The 18,292-nt window shown below is 39.3% G+C and overlaps 1 protein-coding gene across 1 annotated transcript; it reads right to left on the bottom strand.

Annotated features, from left to right (window-relative positions):
* Window positions 1–6,040: 6,040 nt before the first annotated feature.
* Window positions 6,041–10,573, bottom strand: LOC120553009. Its single transcript, XM_039791047.1, has 3 exons — window positions 10,174–10,573; window positions 8,309–8,955; window positions 6,041–6,880 (listed from the first exon to the last, which is right to left on the bottom strand). The coding sequence occupies exons 1-3, from the start codon at window positions 10,197–10,199 to the stop codon at window positions 6,519–6,521; spliced, it is 1,035 nt and encodes a 344-aa protein (XP_039646981.1). The 5' UTR covers window positions 10,200–10,573; the 3' UTR covers window positions 6,041–6,518.
* Between the last annotated feature and the right edge of the window lie 7,719 nt (window positions 10,574–18,292).

The following is an 18,292-nucleotide window of genomic DNA, read 5'->3' as shown; positions in this document are numbered from 1 at the left end:
ACACCTTCCTTTTAGATTGATTGCAATTGTTTTGGTATTGTGTTGACAGGCATACTAAATACTGCCAAATACTAAATTACACAAATACAAAGGTAGAAATTATGTCAGTGTACAAAAAGATTTCTAATTCTAGTTTTTAAGAATTGCTACACAATAATGTATCAGTGTGCTTTAATAAAAATAGATATTAAATATTAAGTACAAGTACACTACAGCTGAAAAGTCTAAAACTGAAATCCCGGACTAAATCACACACTCTTCCTGCCCAATGAGATATCATGACTTTGCGTAAACATTCAAGCCACTTTCAAGCCAAGTGGCATGTTATCTGTACGCATTTTGAGCTATCCACGTGTATGTCTACGCTATATACAGCGGACGGCAGTCTGCAACGTCACAGCGTAAACATATACACCACTTTCTAAAGCTACGTGGCGTGTTATCGCGAGGCTACGTGTTATCGCGAGGCTACGGTTGGGTTTAGGAAATGTCACATGTGGGTTGGGTTTAGACAAAGAAGAACGGGGTTGGGTTTAGGAAACATGACAAGCCATGCGGGTTGGGTTTAGGAAAAGAACAAACGTGGAAAGGAAACCTCACACGCGGGACACGATCCCCGCTCTCATGGGTGAAAGTCCTGTGTTTTACCCATCCTCCACCCGGACCAACCTCCCTACGCTGATTTTCGCCCTTTCATACTCGCTACGGCGTCAATTCACACGCAATCGCAAGGTAATGTAAGTCAATGGAGGCCAAACGGCGTTGATAAACACTCTTGATAACACGCCAATAATGGCATACGAATTGGCGTGTCATACATACGCCACTTCATGAGATGAGTCTGTCCTGCCTTTTCGGTGGCTGCAGTATACAGACTAACACAAAATGGCATGTTTTCCGGGAAGCCGGGCCTCCGCATTCAGTAATTGACCCAACATATCTCTGACTGACCTTCAGATTGGAGCAACAAATTCAGAGTTAAAGCACAGCCGTGGTCCACAAACTGTGTGTCACACATCGCCCTGGGAAATAGGGCAGGGCCTCATCCATGTCATCAGAGAGGGACGTGGGTTGGTGCGTGCACTTTTGCTCCTCTTCACTTGTAATGGAGTAAAATAAATTGGTGACCACAGGCAAAAGACAGTGGAAAAGGGATTTTTTTGGTCTCATGCACAGTATCGATTATGAATATGTCACTTTATACAAAATAAAGTGTTTGATAAGGAGTCAATTTGGGGTATGGATTTAAATTCCCCTTTGCCATTGATAATCATATCACCCAACAGGCCAGATGAGTTTAAGAATATTACTTATTATCAAATAATAATCATATCAAACTGTATCAAAAACATGCCAGTTGAGAACATGCCAATAGAGAAAAACTATGTATTGTTTTGAAGGACAATAAATTTAAATAAATCATGGAGAGCCTTTGGCCAACACCGCAGCAAAATACTTGCTGAGATCCATTGTAATTCAAGGAAATGAATAAGAAAGAAGAATGTCATACAGTGTTGAGATACTGGCGAACTCCTCCTCAGTTGAATCTCTGGGTGAGTATAGCTCTCCAGAGGATGTTTGGAGAACTGCAACCAAGAGCACACTGTGCAGCTCCATCACAGAGACAAACTTCAAAATGGTTTTCACGAGACCCAGCTGAACACAGAATGGGTGCAGCAGGTTTATTCAGCTAAATGATGATATTCGTACTGGTAGTCTTCTCCCCATGACTTATTCACAAGAAACTTACGGTAAAAAGGGTTTAATGTGAATCATTCAATGCCTCGTTTGGTGTAACAAAATATGTTGTCTTAGGACACGTTCGCTATTCTTGGCTTTCGGCCGTCCAAAGATCTTGTATGTCTCTTGGTGTTTTTGCCAAGCATTTTGATTCAAACTCAATGATGATTGATTAAATTCAATTGCCAAAAGCCTTATCATAAAAACAGATTTGAAGTGACTCAAGTGGACTCAGCAGAAAATGAATCTTGTTCCAGTCATTTGTGCTGCTGGTAGGATTGGCAACAATATTGTGTTGTCATTCAGGCCACTGGAGATGACGCAAGAAAAAGCACATCTAGTTGGTAGATGCATATTTCTTCCAAGTGCAAAATGATGGTTAAAACAGCATCATAAGGAGTTAAGTGAATGTGAAAAACCTGCAGATTACAGAATATAGTCACAAGAGAAAACTGACATGGATTATGTCCATGTGGATTTACTTCAACACTGCAGCTGCAACATGAAGTAGAGCTACACACGTCTTTACTTTTAAGAACCCCCGTTTTAAATTAAAAAAAAGGAGAAACACTTATTAGGGGCCCAGCTAATGCTAATTCAAGAGTTAGCATTTTATTACATTTAGGCAAAAGAAAGTTTAACACTACAGCCATGCTAGCATATATGAGGCTGCCCTTAGCAATAGTAGTGCTTTGAGCAAAATGCTAACTTCAGCATGCTAACCTAATTAACACCACATGCAAAGTACAGCTGAGGCTGCCTTATATTGTTAGTTTTGCAGGTAATTGTTATAATGATGGCACACGATAACAACAAGCTGAGAAATCACTGAAGTTATTTAAAATTCATCCATCTCAAAATGTAAGGGCAATCCATCCAACAGTTGTCAGGATTTTTTTTATTTCACAAAAAAATAAAAATATCAACCTGCTGGTGGGGCAAGAGGAAACATTAGGGGATCACCAAAGTCCTTAGGATTCATCCTCTAGGGATCATGGGCGTCTGTACAAAATTGCATTGCAGTCCATCCAGTTGCTTTTGAGATTTTCAGTCCGGACCAAAGTGAACTAACTAATTGGACTTTAGACAAACCTGTCTGTGATGTCTGATCCTTTGAGAGTTTACCGTACAATCATTCTCATTCCTCAGTCATGCATCATAAACCACAATATTTCCTGCAGAGACAAGTCATCACCTAGACTGTTCCCTATCACAGCGATGCACTGAAAAATATATTTTTTACCTTAAAGGGGGTCATTTGGTAAAAAAACTTTACAAAAGGGGGTTGAACCGAGTCTGCCCTGTGCCATGTCAGCTTACTGGAATTGACCAAAGCCTCCACCCTAGTTCCTATTCATGTATCTATCTATTCCAGAAGCAAAGGATTTCCATCTGCGTCATTTTGTTGCTCCGACAAAAAAGGAGCGATGTGTTTGCGGCACCGACTGGATGGGCGAAACAGTAGGTTTAGGCAAGCTACATTTTAGGATTCTCGCTCTCTCAACAAAACTTAACATTAGTTAAAGTTCTGGGAATCTTATGGCACTGGGTCGCCATCGACCGAATTGGGTATTAATTAACACCGAGTTTAAAAGGGGACACGGTGTACACAACAATAGAGACAAGAATGATGAGCTAGTGAAAAGAACACAGAAGAAGAAATCAGTTCACTGGAATAGTTCATGGCTCAGGGACTCATTTTATCCACTAACCATCTGCAAAGGAATGTTTATTTTTGCATAGTTTGCTCAGAGTTATTAGAAGACAAAGAAGATAACTGTGTAAAAACCACTTGGAACTAAAACTTTTAATTGTCCACAAAAGCAGTTTAAGGACAGGTTGGTTTCATATACAGAAAAACTGTCTGTTTTTGTTTGGCTAATGTGGTCCTTCTACTGTTGAATTTAAGCTCCTTCCCGCTCTGATCTTTGTTAATTAATCTCCAGACTCTCCTTCATTCCAGCATTTTCACGCTGTCACATTTTACGGTCACTTTACCAGAGCTTCCCCTTTTAAAATAAGTCCTTGATGGGGTCTCTGCTCTCTGGGTATCTCTGAAGCCCGACAGGTTCAGCTGCAGGACTCTATCACCTGAAATTGTCAGGCCCAGGAAATAGCCACAGCACTGAGAAGCTTGGATGTTGGACACTCTTAGCTTCCTTAAAAAGGTCAGCCAGAGAAGATAGAGTGCATTATGAGCAAATGGAGGCAGTGGTGGAAGATATATTTAGATCCTTTACTTAAGTAAACGTACTAATTCAGCAATGTTAAAATACTCTGTTACAAGTGAAGGTCCTGCATTCAAAATGTTACTCAAGTAAAAATATGTAACTATTGTAAGGAAAATGTACTTAAAGTATTAAAAGTAAAAGTACTCAATGTCGACAAAATCCTCATTTGAGAAGCTGGAAGCTTCTTACATGAAAAATGACTCCATATTTCCCTCGGAATTGTGTTGGAATAGAAGTATTAATTGACATGAAAATGGAAATACTCAAGTGAAATTCAAACTAAAAAATACTTAAATTTGTAATTAAGTACAGCACTTGAGTAAATGTACTTAGTTACATTCCAACACTGCATGGAGACTTTGCATGAAGCAGCCACTTTTGGGAAGAATGACAAAGAGGAACATTCCTGCAAATGGAGCAAAATGGAAAAAAAGTAGTTTTCTCCGCACATATACATCTATTTAGGTAGAACTCGAAAAACACCGCCAGAGACCGCCATAGTTTACAAACTGCATGTGTGCCGTTACTACGTTCATATCTTTAACTTCTTGTTGCTGCTTTTGTCTCTAACAACAGTGATAAAAACACATAGGTAACTTCATAGGAACCTCATACTCAAACTCTGCTGAGAAATCCACACTTCAATCATAGGTATGCTTGCCATAACGCAAACATACAAGCGTATTTGCACAAATAGCTCAGTGTAAACAAAGTAATTTGTCTTTGCACATTTCTTTTTATACGTATTTCTGCAATAATTCCTCTTCCTCTGGTTGCTAAATTAAAGTACATTTTGAGGCGCATATATTTGTATAAGGTTTTATAAAAGTTAGAAAATATAGAACTGTAGCTTTATTTAGTATGATCTGTATACTTGTGTTTATTCAAATTGTTGAAAAAAAAACCAACAGGTTTCGTCCATGTGTTACAATAAAAAGAATGTGTGTTGGTATGGGTATTCTATTATGTGCAAGATATTAAAGAAGTATGGAAAACTATTTGATGAATGTGCAATCTTAATTGCTCAGCTCAATAAAAAAGAAAAGAAAAGGAAAAGCCAGGTCACATTAGCAATTAAAGCATTCATATCTGTCCAGTGGTGTAATCGAACTAGGAGGCCAGGCTACTTATGTCCAATGCTGAGGTACTTTTATGCTACTTTGTACATCTACTTGTTATTGTGCATTTTGTAGGCTAATATGGTACTTTTACTCGCCTAATAATTAATAATAATAATAAATAATAAAAAAAATCAGCCCCACCTTTCCCAGCTGAATCCAGTTGTATGTATATGATTCTTAAATGAGCCATTCTGCATAGTGAGTAGCCTATACTTCACTTTTGGTAGACTACTTTATTATTTTTATTGGGTAATACTTCGTCCACCACCTGTCTTTGTCTAACATCATTAGCCCAAAAAAAAATAAAAATGCTAAGAGAAGCTTCCGCTGCTCAATCCAGCAAACAAGCCTCTTCAGCTAACTCATCCTAGCCAGCAGCACACCATACACCTATGTCTGGAACATCACCAGTTACATTAGTGATGTTACGCTCAAAGCAGAGAACTCGACACAGTTGGACGGTTACATTTTGGCCCCAGATTGAATACAGCCCTCCAAGTCTAATACCCATAGGTAATACCAAGATTTGGCCAGCAGGTGTCGCCATTTTCTATTGCATCAAATGAAGGACGACAACACAAACATCACTATGACAAAACGCGTCATAGGAAGCCTCGTTTGCACTAACTTAACTTGACCCCAGTCACTCACCTTTCTTCTAACCCACTGGCACTGGCTGCATGTCGGCCATGTTTGTCACCACCTGTTTGAAATCCACCTTTTTATACCCGGTTCAGTTAATGGTGACAGACCTTCCTGCTGCCAGCTCTTGGGCCATTTCAGCCTTTAGCTGTCCTACATCATGCCTTTTCAAAACTGCTATCTGCCTGACCTTGCGAACAAACAAAATCCCACCATGCACGATTTAAATCCGATGTATGCAGTTTATAGACATTATGCTGAACTAAATAGAGCAAAGATTAAAAACAGAGGTTAGGAACAATGCAATTCACCATGAGCTTGAAAAGTTTTATTTCACATATTGTGCAAAAACCTCTGGTATCAAGGTGCAACAACAGCTCATGTGCAAAACAAGCATCACGTAATAAAGGCTCCACAGTAATTGATTACATAAGTGCATATCCCTTTAAATGTGACATTGGTTCAAATCAAAACAACAAAGTCAAACATGCTCAAAGCTATAGTGCATAGTTTGTCGCCCCCATGAGGAATTCTAAGTAATGACAACAACACTGTCGGCGCATCCACATGATACAAGCCTTACGTGATCGCAGACGTGCCCCCCCCCACCCTCCCACATGCAGTTGCTAGTAGCGATGGAGTAATTTTCTTCACTTGAGCTTCTGCGCGGGACAGTCACCGGACGACACAATCTTCTGAACATAGCCATGCTTGTAGCCATGCTAGTAGCCCCCCCTCCCCCCCCCACACACACACACACACACACAAACACACCCCCAGCAGTTTACATTTTTGCATTGGGGGAGGAAATGGGCAACGAGTTCAAGAATTTCTCCAGCGTAAAGAGGTAGTCTTCTGGGTGGCATCGCATGTGGGCTGCATGTCTCGACTCCTTCCACTTCCTGCTCTCCACAGTCATGCCCCTCTTCCTCCAGAGGTCAATTAAAGTTTCCATGTCAGCCAGGTTGCACAGGGCATCGTTTTCACTGAAGAAGAAGAGGGCCGGTGCAGTAATTGGGCTGTTGCGGAAAACCTGGATGCTGTTGTTGTAGAAGTCTGCTGTCTGGGTTTTGAAGAGCCAAAAGTAAAGCATGGCGATGTTTTTGATGAAGTTCGAAAAACGTGGCATCAGAGTCTTGCCGAGGCCTGAATACCAACAAGAGACAGTGACATATCAAAAGGGTTAATATTTCATAATTAAGAGTACAATTAGATATACACAATACATTACTGTATTATTCAACATGGCATCATGACTTTGCGTAAACATACACAGCACTTTCCTAAAGCCAAATGGCGTGTTATATGTACGCATTTTGAGCTATCCACGTGTATGTCTATGTTGTATACAGCGGATGTAAACATACACGCGTGTTATCGCAAGAACGTGCTATCGCGAGAACGTCACAGGCGTGTAAAAAAAAAAAGGTTGTGTTTAGGAAAAGAACATTGGGAAAGGCTTTAGTAACCACCCCAACCAACCTCCCTCCGTGGACATCCGTCCTTTCATACTACTCGCTACGGCGATAATTCACACGTAATGTAGGTCAATGGAGGCCAAACACGCTAAAAAGTGATTATGCGTCTTGATGACATGCCAAAATGGCATACAAATTGGCCTGTCATACATACGCCACTTTATGAGATCAGTCTGGTATTATTACTGTAGCTTCAAAACGTTTTGAGTGCCGGCAAAAAATGTGTCTCACTCTCTACCACCAAAAAAAATTATATTAATAGTATTCTTCTTCTTACTTCTATTTGGGGGATACTCATGCTTAAAGTTTTAGAACTACAGTTCCCATATTGCTTTATAGAGTATAACGTTGCCATGGATTCAGTGATTTATGTTGTGGGCAACAACTTGTTTATTGCCTATATTTGTTTACATTTTGGGTAAATTAGCACCATTAAAAGTATGACGAATTAGCTATTAACAGTTCCTTTTTTGCAATGTACCCATGGATAAGCAGACAACTATCACTGGGTATCTTTAAAACTGTAGAAAGCTTATAAACGTGATGATTCTTAGGCAAGTTCTGGAGTTATAAGGGGCGTCTATCTTCTACGATTTCGAAGCAGATTTATGTTTATTCATGTTTCGTAATTGACATCAGAAATAATGGAATCCTGGAAAGTGGTAAGTCACACTGAATCTAAAAATGTGTGTATAATGACTCTGTGTTAAATATAAACTAAAATATTCTAAATTAAGTATACCAACTCTAAAAGATATTAGAATAACCCTTTAAAAAACCTTTACCATGTTAACTCAGGACGTTTAAAACCCCACTTTCTAAGAGCTGCAACTAGTCGATCAACGTGAAATTAATCTGCGAATATTTTTATAATTGATTAATCATTTAGGACATTTTCATGAAAAAAAAAAAAACAGAGAACATTGTAAACCGTTTGCAGGCACTGTCCTGAGGCAGGTTAGAAACAAGCTGTCACAAATAATTCCTGGACTCCTGACAAACTGGAGCAGCAGGTCAGCGGTCTAATGAATTATTTAAAGATCTGACACACATATCCAAACACAAAAGTAACCTGTGGGGAATCACACTCACTCACCTATCGCCATGTGATGCAGAGTGCCAACCACCAAGCTGTCATAGATGTGCCCTATCACCCTCTGGGCCAGCCATGCATGTTTTTTCTGTCCTTGAGCAATGTGGGTGAGTGTCTGGGTAAAAGTGTAGCCACCGATGGAGGAGGCGTGGACCAGCACCGCCCTCCCTGAGAACTGAGGCTCCTCCAGAACCTTCAAAACCTCCAACCCGTGGTCCAGCCCCCATCGAGGCCACAGGAAGTGCATTACATTAGTCTGAACCAGGAGGACATCCATGCCACGGTCCAAGTAAAGGTCCCTGTACTTGCCCACCACCCCTGGCTGGGCACCTAGCCAGGAAAAGAAAACAAGAAGAGGGTGGGAAGTGGCTGCAGAATCGGATTGGTTTTGGGAGGAAACAGGTGTGTGTGAAGGTGAATCTGAGAGCAACGGAGAGGAGGCAGGATCTGCAGAGGTGGAGTCGCTGAGGGGCAGACATGAGTGTGATATGGGGCAAAGAGCAGTGGAGGTTTGAGAGTTTGCTTTGGCAGCACATACGGTCTGTTCCCCTGCCCCGGAGAAAGGAGTGTAATAATAAGTTATGCCATTGCTGATCCTTTTGGTAATGAACCTCCCTCCATTCACTTGTTCAGACATGGGGGCATCATTCCTGAAGAGACAGCAACAAATAAACCAAATTAGTCATTCCCACACTCTGACAGCTCATAGATGTAAATTTGTTAACATGGAATTAGTACTAGTATTATTATTTATATTAGATATTTACTATTAATACCAGTACTTTCAAAACATCTCAGATATGATAAAAAAAAATCATACTGATGTAGATTTTTTTAAATAAAATATATAATGAAATAACATTACATATTTGATATTAACTATAGTGAATATTTCAAAACAATTATACATGTATTATCTTCATCATCACCAGCCTTATCACTAAATGACAACCGTTTGGTCGAGCATGGCTTTACAAAGTAAAGAATCAAACTTCTGAAATGATTGCAGCATATATAATAGAATAACATTAGATGTATCATATAACAATAATGAATGAGCAGAAGTTGTTATTTGATTTGATTAAAAATCACTTTAAATTACATTGGCTTAGCTTCACTACGTCTGGAATGACTTCTTTTGTTAACTTTCTGTAGGAGGGCGAACTAAAAATGTATGCTTTTTACATTACAAAGACATTTTAAAGACATGTTTATCATAATATGTTATGATAAAAATATAGCCAGCTAGCCTACCTTTAACCGAATTGTAGAGATGGCTCAATCAGGTTGAGTTCAGTTTAAACACAGTTTTCAATAAGCTATAGTGACTTAAAATGTGCTCTGCCAAGCAGTTGAGCAGAACGGTATACCGTGCTAACAATTTTGACATGACATGAATGTGTAATTTTTGGTTGCCATTTCACCCATGATCTGTGTGACACATGCTGTAAATACAGTTTGAACTTTTTAAATAATTAACACTTGAAATGACGAAGATTGAGGGGAAGTGGTTTAAGGCATACATCCTATGACGTGTACATCCATGATAGTGTACATCAGTGGATGGTTACCACCTTGTAAGTGAAGGGGTTTCGGATTAACGTTAAACTCCCAGGAAAGGAAGCTGGACTGTGTAGCGATTAATAACGCTTCACTGTTATCCATGTAACCTCCGATGGCGGTGCAACTGGAACACGTTAGAGTTAAGTGTCTCGCTCATTTAAAAGGGCTTTAAAAATGCATCACCGGTTCTCTTGCGAATGTAGCACAGCATCAGCCAGTTGCTTTTGAATATTAAATGCTAGCTAGTTCCGCAAGACAGGTTACACACACGCAATATGTATCACAGCAACATATCATTCTGTTACCCGATGGCGAACAGCAGATTTCCCATTCTATGAGGCTAGAATGTGCGGGAGCGCCCAGCTGGTCCTCCTGGTTCCCTGTAAAATGACTTCGGAAGGTCGGTCAGATCTGCCGCGGTGGCGGTGCCTGCCTGGTCATGAATGTATTAAGAGAAAGTGCCCGGTGCCTAGCTAGCTAGGATGGCGAAGGCATGACCCACGCTACTGCCTCTGATTGGTTAGTAGCCTACTCGTTGCCTTCGTTGTTTGGATTGATTAGGTTTAGGCATGAGGAATGAGATTGGTTAGGGTTAGGGTAAGAATACCAGGTTAAGCCTATCAGAACAATCCTAATTCATATCCTAGGAAACGCTAATTCGTCGTCCGGTGCCGGGTGCCGGCGCGTTCTCTTAATACATCCATGGCTATCTGGCTCTGATCCATGGGTGCCGGTGCCGCCTCAGCGACGTCATCGTAGCAATTTATCTTTCGCGTTCTTCTTTTGAGGTTTTCGTCTTTTTGGGCGGTTGTCAAATCACGAAATGGTGCATGACCGCCACTAACTGTAAAAAGTATGGATCGGTTAATTTAACACTAATCAAAAAAAAAAAAAAAAAAAAAATATATATATATATATATATATATATATATATATATATATATATATATATATATATAAAATTATGATTAATAAATAAATTGACTTTTAATTCTGCTATCTTTCCTTCAATCTGTGCTTAATTACACTCTTAATTTCTGTCTTACTTTCAAATTGATCTACTAATTCATAAACTTTGATTCATGTGTGCTGGTATCCATAGAAACATCACACTCATTTGAATTCTTTATCATGTCTGCTGTAATCAAAATATCTCAAACAGCAAGTGTATCCAACATTTCTAGTGAAAGCCAAGCATTGTAAAGGGTTACTGTTATATACTGTATATATTATAATATATCTATTATAAATTCCATGTGTCCTCTTTTCCAAAACATAGCAATAAAGAGTTAGATATTGCAGTTTAAACAGAGCTTATCTCTGGATCTGTTAGGCTATTGATAGTTCAAAGGAACTTGTGGCCAGAACAAGCTGCCTGACCACAAGGCAATAAGGTCACACTGACCCGTAAATCTAAATAAGGAAACATTAGAAGGTCATGAAGTAGGCCTATATTTGTTCTGACCTACTAATCAAATAACTGCAAGACATGTTAATGCCACAAGATGGAGCCAGAGGCTAACACAGAAAGAATAGAATTTGACTACTTCACTATGTGGAGCACTTTGATGAATGTGTATAATTAAACATGTATTGATTCAGTTGTAAAAGAGGTAGATATGTAATTTCTATGAATTCCTGTGGATTTGATGTCTTGTAAAGCGACTTGGGCCTCATGGTGTTCATAATTCTAAGTTTAAATCCACACCTGGAGAAATGTTTAGAATTAGATAAAGTCATTTAGCTAAATGTCATACATTCCAGCAAATCATTATAGTCATGATTGTATCACCTTCGACAGCAGTTAACATAAACACATCCTGTTTACTAACTGTATATTTCAAAGATTAGGCAATTTCTATCTACCGAGTAGTGCTATATAAATAAACTTGACTTGCTTTACCAGATACCTGGAAACTGTTATTGCCACCTTCATCCAGTAGTGGAAGAAGTATTCACATCTTTTACTTAAGTAAATGTAGATATTCCACAATTAAAAAAAACAAAACACTTTGGTACAAGTAAAAGTTATGCATTAAAAACCTTACTTAAAAGTATAGCTTTTTATTAGGTGTAATGTATTTAACTAACATACTTTTATCTGTGTTTATTTTTCATTTGTCTTATGGTAAAGCACATAACTGTTTTTGTGCTATATAAATAAAGTGTATATTATATATTGAAATGCCTTGTCTTCTTCCATTTCAGTTATTTACATCAAACTTGCCATTTGATCCTGAGATGCTGACCACAAAATCTGATGTTTGCACTTGTTTTGGATCATTTTAACCAGGAAATTCAACCTTAGCTGCTGTAAACATCCTGATGTGTCACGTTGTCTACGTCTAGATTTAGATGGCTCAGTGGGAACAAGGAAGATCTTCCACCAAACCATGCATACTGGCACAGAAACACATGGTACATCATCAACCTTTTTCAAGAGTGTATTTTATCCCCGGTGTATCCTTTAACTCTTCTAACCTCTAGTTTTCCTCTTTGAAATCCCCTTAAGTAGCTTTAAGGTTCTAAAAATCATCTTATTGCACTCTTAACAGCATCTGCATCCAATAGCATCACACATATATGAAACAGAAGTACTGGAAAATATAAGCATCTGCTGCCAACAGCATCACACACTTATTATTTATTTGCTTGTTTTAACTCTTGATTCGAGCTACAGTCTTTACACTGAGTGAGATATTCAAACCTACGTTTTTCTTTTATGGCTGCACCATTCCATCAAATAGAAAAATATTCTTGTGCATACTGTTATACACATCCCCGCAATTCAGCCTGATGCATTTGGTATTATTACAAACTTTGAGATTTCCACTCAAATTTAAAATAAAGCTATGAGGTTTTGAATGAAGCCTGGCTGCACAGCACAAGTTTACCGATTTATGTTTTTTTGCATTAAGCTTAGAAGTGCGTTCGATTTTTCATTGTGGCTATAAAAAACACACAAAAAGTTCATCTCAGTGCAGCTTTCTGTAAGAGGGTTGTCATGACAGTGTTTTGTGTGTAGGTTACTTTAAAATGGCTGTCACAGTTGAGATCAGGTCTTTCCATTCTTTCACACAGAGGCAGCAGAGGCAGTTTTAGGTCATCGCATTCACTCACTTTCTCTTTTTCTTCTCTCTTCCTGGATCTATTTTCCGCAGCCATTTGCACTTTCCCCCACCGAAACACACACACACACACACACACACACACACACACACACACACACACACACACACACACACACACACACACACACACACACACACACACGCACAGTACCTTATATTTTCCAGTACTCCTGTTCATGTTTGACCTTCAGTATGAGTGCAGTAAGTTTCTACTATAGTATTAAAATTTATTTTTGGGTTTGTTTCTATTTACAAGCACATTAATATCCCAGTTGTGACTGGTTTTATGGTATCCTGGTTATGTGTTGCGCATGTAAATAGAATATCCTTGTTTCAGAATCCTGTATAAGCGTCTAACCTGGTTTGGAGAAACCTTCTGGCTGTACTCCGTTAAACTAGGACACTGGCATGAAAACACCTCATCCAGGTTTCTGATCTGGTCTCCTGTCTGTGCAAGTGCCTCCTCAACCCTAAATAGTAGGGGTTTGTCAATTAAACAAAATATTCAATAATAAGCAATGCAATGAAGATATTTCGCTTAATTGCTCTATGTTTACACATAGTCATTTAATCAACTGTAAATATAAAAATCTTTATTAGTCCAGCTTTAATTTCAAAGGTGTGGCTAGCAATTTTATTTTGTGTGCAAACCTGTGTGTGCGACAGAAAAAGCCAGAGCTTTTCTTTGCCTGGCTCAGCATGATCACTTTCAAGCTCAGTCAGGCAGAAAAATGTTTAAGTCCCACAAAAACACAACCCTCAGCCTGGAGGCCATGCGACTGTGTTACCCTCAGCTCCAGCGACCCCTCTCCACCCTATATCCCTTATCCCCATCTTACGCCAACCTCTTAAACAACCCCCCTTATCCCTGCTGATTCTCTATACATTCCCCTCATCAAAACTCTCTCTCTCCCAGGAAAATAAAGCCTCAATCACTCTCTCCCCCCCCCCCCTGTAAAGCTCCAAGGCCCTCTCACCCGTCTTCCCCTCTCAGCACCTCAGACCACCCCAATATTGCTGTCGCACAAACCCCCTGCCTTTCCTTTTTGCATTGTTTCACCATGGCCCCTATTGTCTGAGCAAAGAGAGAAAGTTGGGAATGAAGAAAAAGAGGGGAGGAGGGGAGAATGTGCCCTCTCTGTTATCTGGGCAGGAGGGGTCCACCCACATCAGGGTGTGGAAATTCCGTTGCCGCTTCCTTCTTTTTCTCCCAGTCTTTCCCTTTTAATCCACTCACTCATCTCTGTCAGATTTCCTCCTGGCATCATGTGCCTTCCTAACTCTTCACGCAAAGAATGAAGTTACACCAAGCATGTCTGAGGCATTAAATCACACATGTAAATGACCACAGCAAAACCATCTAAAATACAGGTATTGGTATGTTTTTTTAATTCAAACTACAGCGTAAGGAGTGGCGAATATAACTGTTACTCATGCTTGGAACGAAGGCGTAGCAAATCGCAATGAACCAAGAGCAAAACAGTGCGGAGTTGTGCTTTTATCCAGCAGGGTTTTTTTTCAATCAAATGTGTTTTTGGCTCATCCTGAACATGAAAACTGTAAACTGTGAAGCTAAATAGGAGTCTGTCTGACTTTTGGTTACAATACCTGACTTGCTAATAACTGTACATTGTAAAACTTGATGATTCATTCATTTAGAGCCATATGTGTCTGGCCACTCAGTGAATCTAAGCCCAATATCCACTCTGCTTCTAGCTCTAGTTTGGTCTCCACCATCTCCTTTAGCTCTCTAGTTGCTAATTGTTGCTAAATGTACAGTGGTGTAGAGCTGTTTTACTAAAAACACATGGTTACTTAATCCATTGTTGACATAAAATATTGATAACAGCTGCTTTATATATATATATATATATATATATATATATTCCTCAAAACCTCCCAAAGGAAGCAGCGTTAAGTCTCACATAGCACTGGGCATGTTCATCCACCATTTCTTTATCTCTGTCGTCTTTTCCATCACACTCTACCTTCTATCCATCTCCAGCCATCTTTCACCCTTCTCCACATGAGGGTTGTGATTTGCATTCATGACATGCTTAGAAGCTGTTGTAGTTTATGTGCGACACCTGTCGTCTGAGGGAGGAGCTTTTCTTTATCCCATCAATCTTCCTTGTTGGTATGGAAACCATGTTAAATCCCCAGTAGGTGCACTGAGCTGATGTATTAAACATACAGTCATTGATTACAGATGGCAAGCCCACATCTTACTGGACCCACATGCACCAATATCCCATTTGGAAGCTCTAGCTGTCATTTTGTGTTTTTAAACAATCTGCTATATTGTTAATTTGGGTGCACCATGGGCACGGAGAGTACTGGTTTCTAATGGCAGGTATCAGGTAAAATTCTATAACAGGGCATGCAAGTCTTGCAAGATATATGAGACTGCAGGTATCAGTACTTCTGCTTCATGACACGGCTTTAAACTTGATCTCATGGTTCAGTCTTTTGGCTCTCATCAGTTTAGTTTTCCTAAATGCTCTTTAAATTGAGCTCTCATAGTCACAATTGCTTCATAAAAGGCATGTACTTTAGTATCGTGAGTAGTCTATGGTGATAGCAAATTGATGATGGCACATTATTTATTCCAGAGGATTTTCTGTGTATCTCTTAAGGAAATACAGATGATTTGTCCATCAAGGTCATCTATGATCCTCATCTAACAGCCGTATCAAATCTGCAGGGAAAGCTGTCTGAGAACACATTCATAAAAACACATGACAACTTACACGCATGCACGCACACACGGATGCACGCACACACGTGCACACACGCGCACGCACACACACACACTTTGTTGAGCTTAAAGCAATGTACCAGGAGGAGTGGGGCTTAAAACACACATGAACGTTGTGTGTTACCAAGTGTGTGTATTGGATTTCTCCCCCAGTCAGATTGTCTGGATGGATTATTTTCAAAAGTCACATTTATATCGTTACTGCTGCCGTTCCATATATTACTAAGACCTAGATTAATAGCACGCCTCAGTCTGTTTTTACTTCAGTATATGAAACGTGAAACATCATTAACAAATATTCATAGATGTTAACATATGGTGGCTCAAAGACATGCTTTCTTTAATGAAAGCAGAAGTTAAAAAAACCTTTTTAGCTAAAGTTTTGGGGAGATTTGGCATCTTGACCTTGCTGCCACTATAAAAAGACAACAGAAGGGCTCTAGGTGGGGTCCATATAGATGGCAGAGCCAACAATCTATTGATAGAGTCCACTGTTTTTTAGTATTTTTTTCAAGACAAAGAAACTTTCTTTGACCTCACAATCAGCCATTGTCTGGCACTTTCCGTTTGCTGGAGAAAGCGGACTGTACAACGAGAGGACATCAGTCACACACACACACACACACACACACACACACACACACACACACACACACACACACACACACACACACACACACACACACACACACACACACACACACACACACACACACACACACACACACACACACGGAATTCTTAGTATTCTTTGGGGGACGGCAATCTGCTTCACTGTGTCCTCAAGACGCCAACCAGACCTGAGAAAGCACGACAAGTTCCTTTAACACACTGAAGTCCACTGCCATTAGTCACACTGATAACACAGGAATATGTGTAAAAGTGCATGATACGGTCCACAGAGGTTATCTTCTAGTAGAAGTGGAAATTTTCTCAGTATTACAGTGGGATACTGGAGCTTCTTTGATGGAGTAGAAGCTAAATAACCTCACAGCAGGGGAAAAGCAGTTGAAATAAATAATCTATTGTCAATTAGAGCTGCAACTAACAATTATTTCCTTGATTATTTTATTTACTAATTGATAAAATGTCACAGAATGGTGAGAAATTCTCACCACAATTCCAAACGTTACATCTTCAGCATCACACACTTGATCGTATTAGTTCGTATTACCATATGACTGTTTTTCAGTCAGTATTCATATTTGTTACAAGGACTAGTTACATTTGAGGAGTAATTTGATGCACTTGTGAAGAAATGATAACTTAAATATATCACGTATTTAAGATCATTTTTTTTAATCATTTTATTATCTTCCAGTTAAGGTCTACCAAGTATTGTGATGTTTAATATTAAATATTTGTTAAGTTGTCTGCCCTCAGTCATTTCTTATATTTGTATTACTGCAAAGGGAATATTTAAAATGTAAAGAATAAAAACAAGACAGGAACACTTTAAGGGTTGTAAATAAATAAAGACTGAGCTGGCACTAAAGATCCTTAATTAGAACACACATACTTGTTTCATCTGTTGTTAGAGCTTGTCCTCAGGCACAGTTTAAAGATCAGGCTATCCTGTCCTAAATTCATAACTTCATAAGAAATACTTCAATCTGTCCTGAGATCAGAATGGGAGTTAATTTCACCTTTCATATCTCTCGCTGCTGTTAAGCAAAACCTGCAGGCTGGAAAGAAGCGCTTGTCTACAGTTATTACAGAAATGATTTGATTTCTTCTAGGGCATGAAACCAGGCTTTAAACAAACCCTGTACAATATCTACGGTCTCTAAAAAATGTGTGCTCCTACCCCAAAACAGTTTATTCTTAATAATGAAGTATCAAAAGCCTAATAGACTGGCTTTGTCCCTCCTTTATATAGCATATATTGTAGCAAGTTTTGAAGAATACAGTATTTATTTCAGGTTTTGAGGATATACGTGTCCAATCTAAATCCAATTATTCCATTTAAAAACATGACAATACATCGACTTAAAAATAGAAGAAGCAGCAGTGGTGTAGCAAGGAAACTAGTCTTTTATCTCACCGGGGTAAAAGTAAAGGTGGTAATAATAGTAAGGAGAGTCAAGGTGAAATATGTTATTAAGGCGATGTTGCTTGCGCTGAGCTGGTGAGGGGACCTCATCACAGGCAGGACCGCTCAGGAAATGATGTCTCCTTGGGCTGATAGTTCACTGATTGTTTCTATATTTAGGAAATTCCTGGGGATCATAGAAGCAAAGACCTGGGGAATGTTGGTGCACAACAATGACTCCTTCAATTGATTGGACATCAGTCAGGGACTGCGTTTAACTGTGTCAAAGGTGAGCCTCTGCAACCTTGTGTAAACTTTGTAGCAGGTTGGACATGATGTGAGTCGTTCTGTGCTTCAGAGAGCTGGGATGAAAACTAATTAAACTGATGCTTTATAGGAGAACTTAGGGCTTATTTTGTGGTTTTGGCAGCCCAGTATCTGTACTTCACAGATTGATGTCCAATGCCGACATTTAGTGGCAACACAGGAAGTTATTGTGCAAG

The sequence above is a fragment of the Perca fluviatilis genome, chromosome 23, assembly GCF_010015445.1.
Source record: "Perca fluviatilis chromosome 23, GENO_Pfluv_1.0, whole genome shotgun sequence".
NCBI classification, from domain to species: domain Eukaryota; kingdom Metazoa; phylum Chordata; class Actinopteri; order Perciformes; family Percidae; genus Perca; species Perca fluviatilis.
This window is presented reverse-complemented; position numbering and strand designations above follow the sequence as displayed.

Coding starts and splice junctions, on each gene's coding strand:
- LOC120553009 (XM_039791047.1), bottom strand. CDS start 10,199: ATGGGAAATCTGCTGTTCGCCATCGG. Junction 8,956..10,173: donor AATCTGCTGTTCGCCATCGG/GTAACAGAATGA, acceptor CTGTCTCTTCAG/GAATGATGCCCCCATGTCTG. Junction 6,881..8,308: donor TCTGCATCACATGGCGATAG/GTGAGTGAGTGT, acceptor GTTGGTATTCAG/GCCTCGGCAAGACTCTGATG.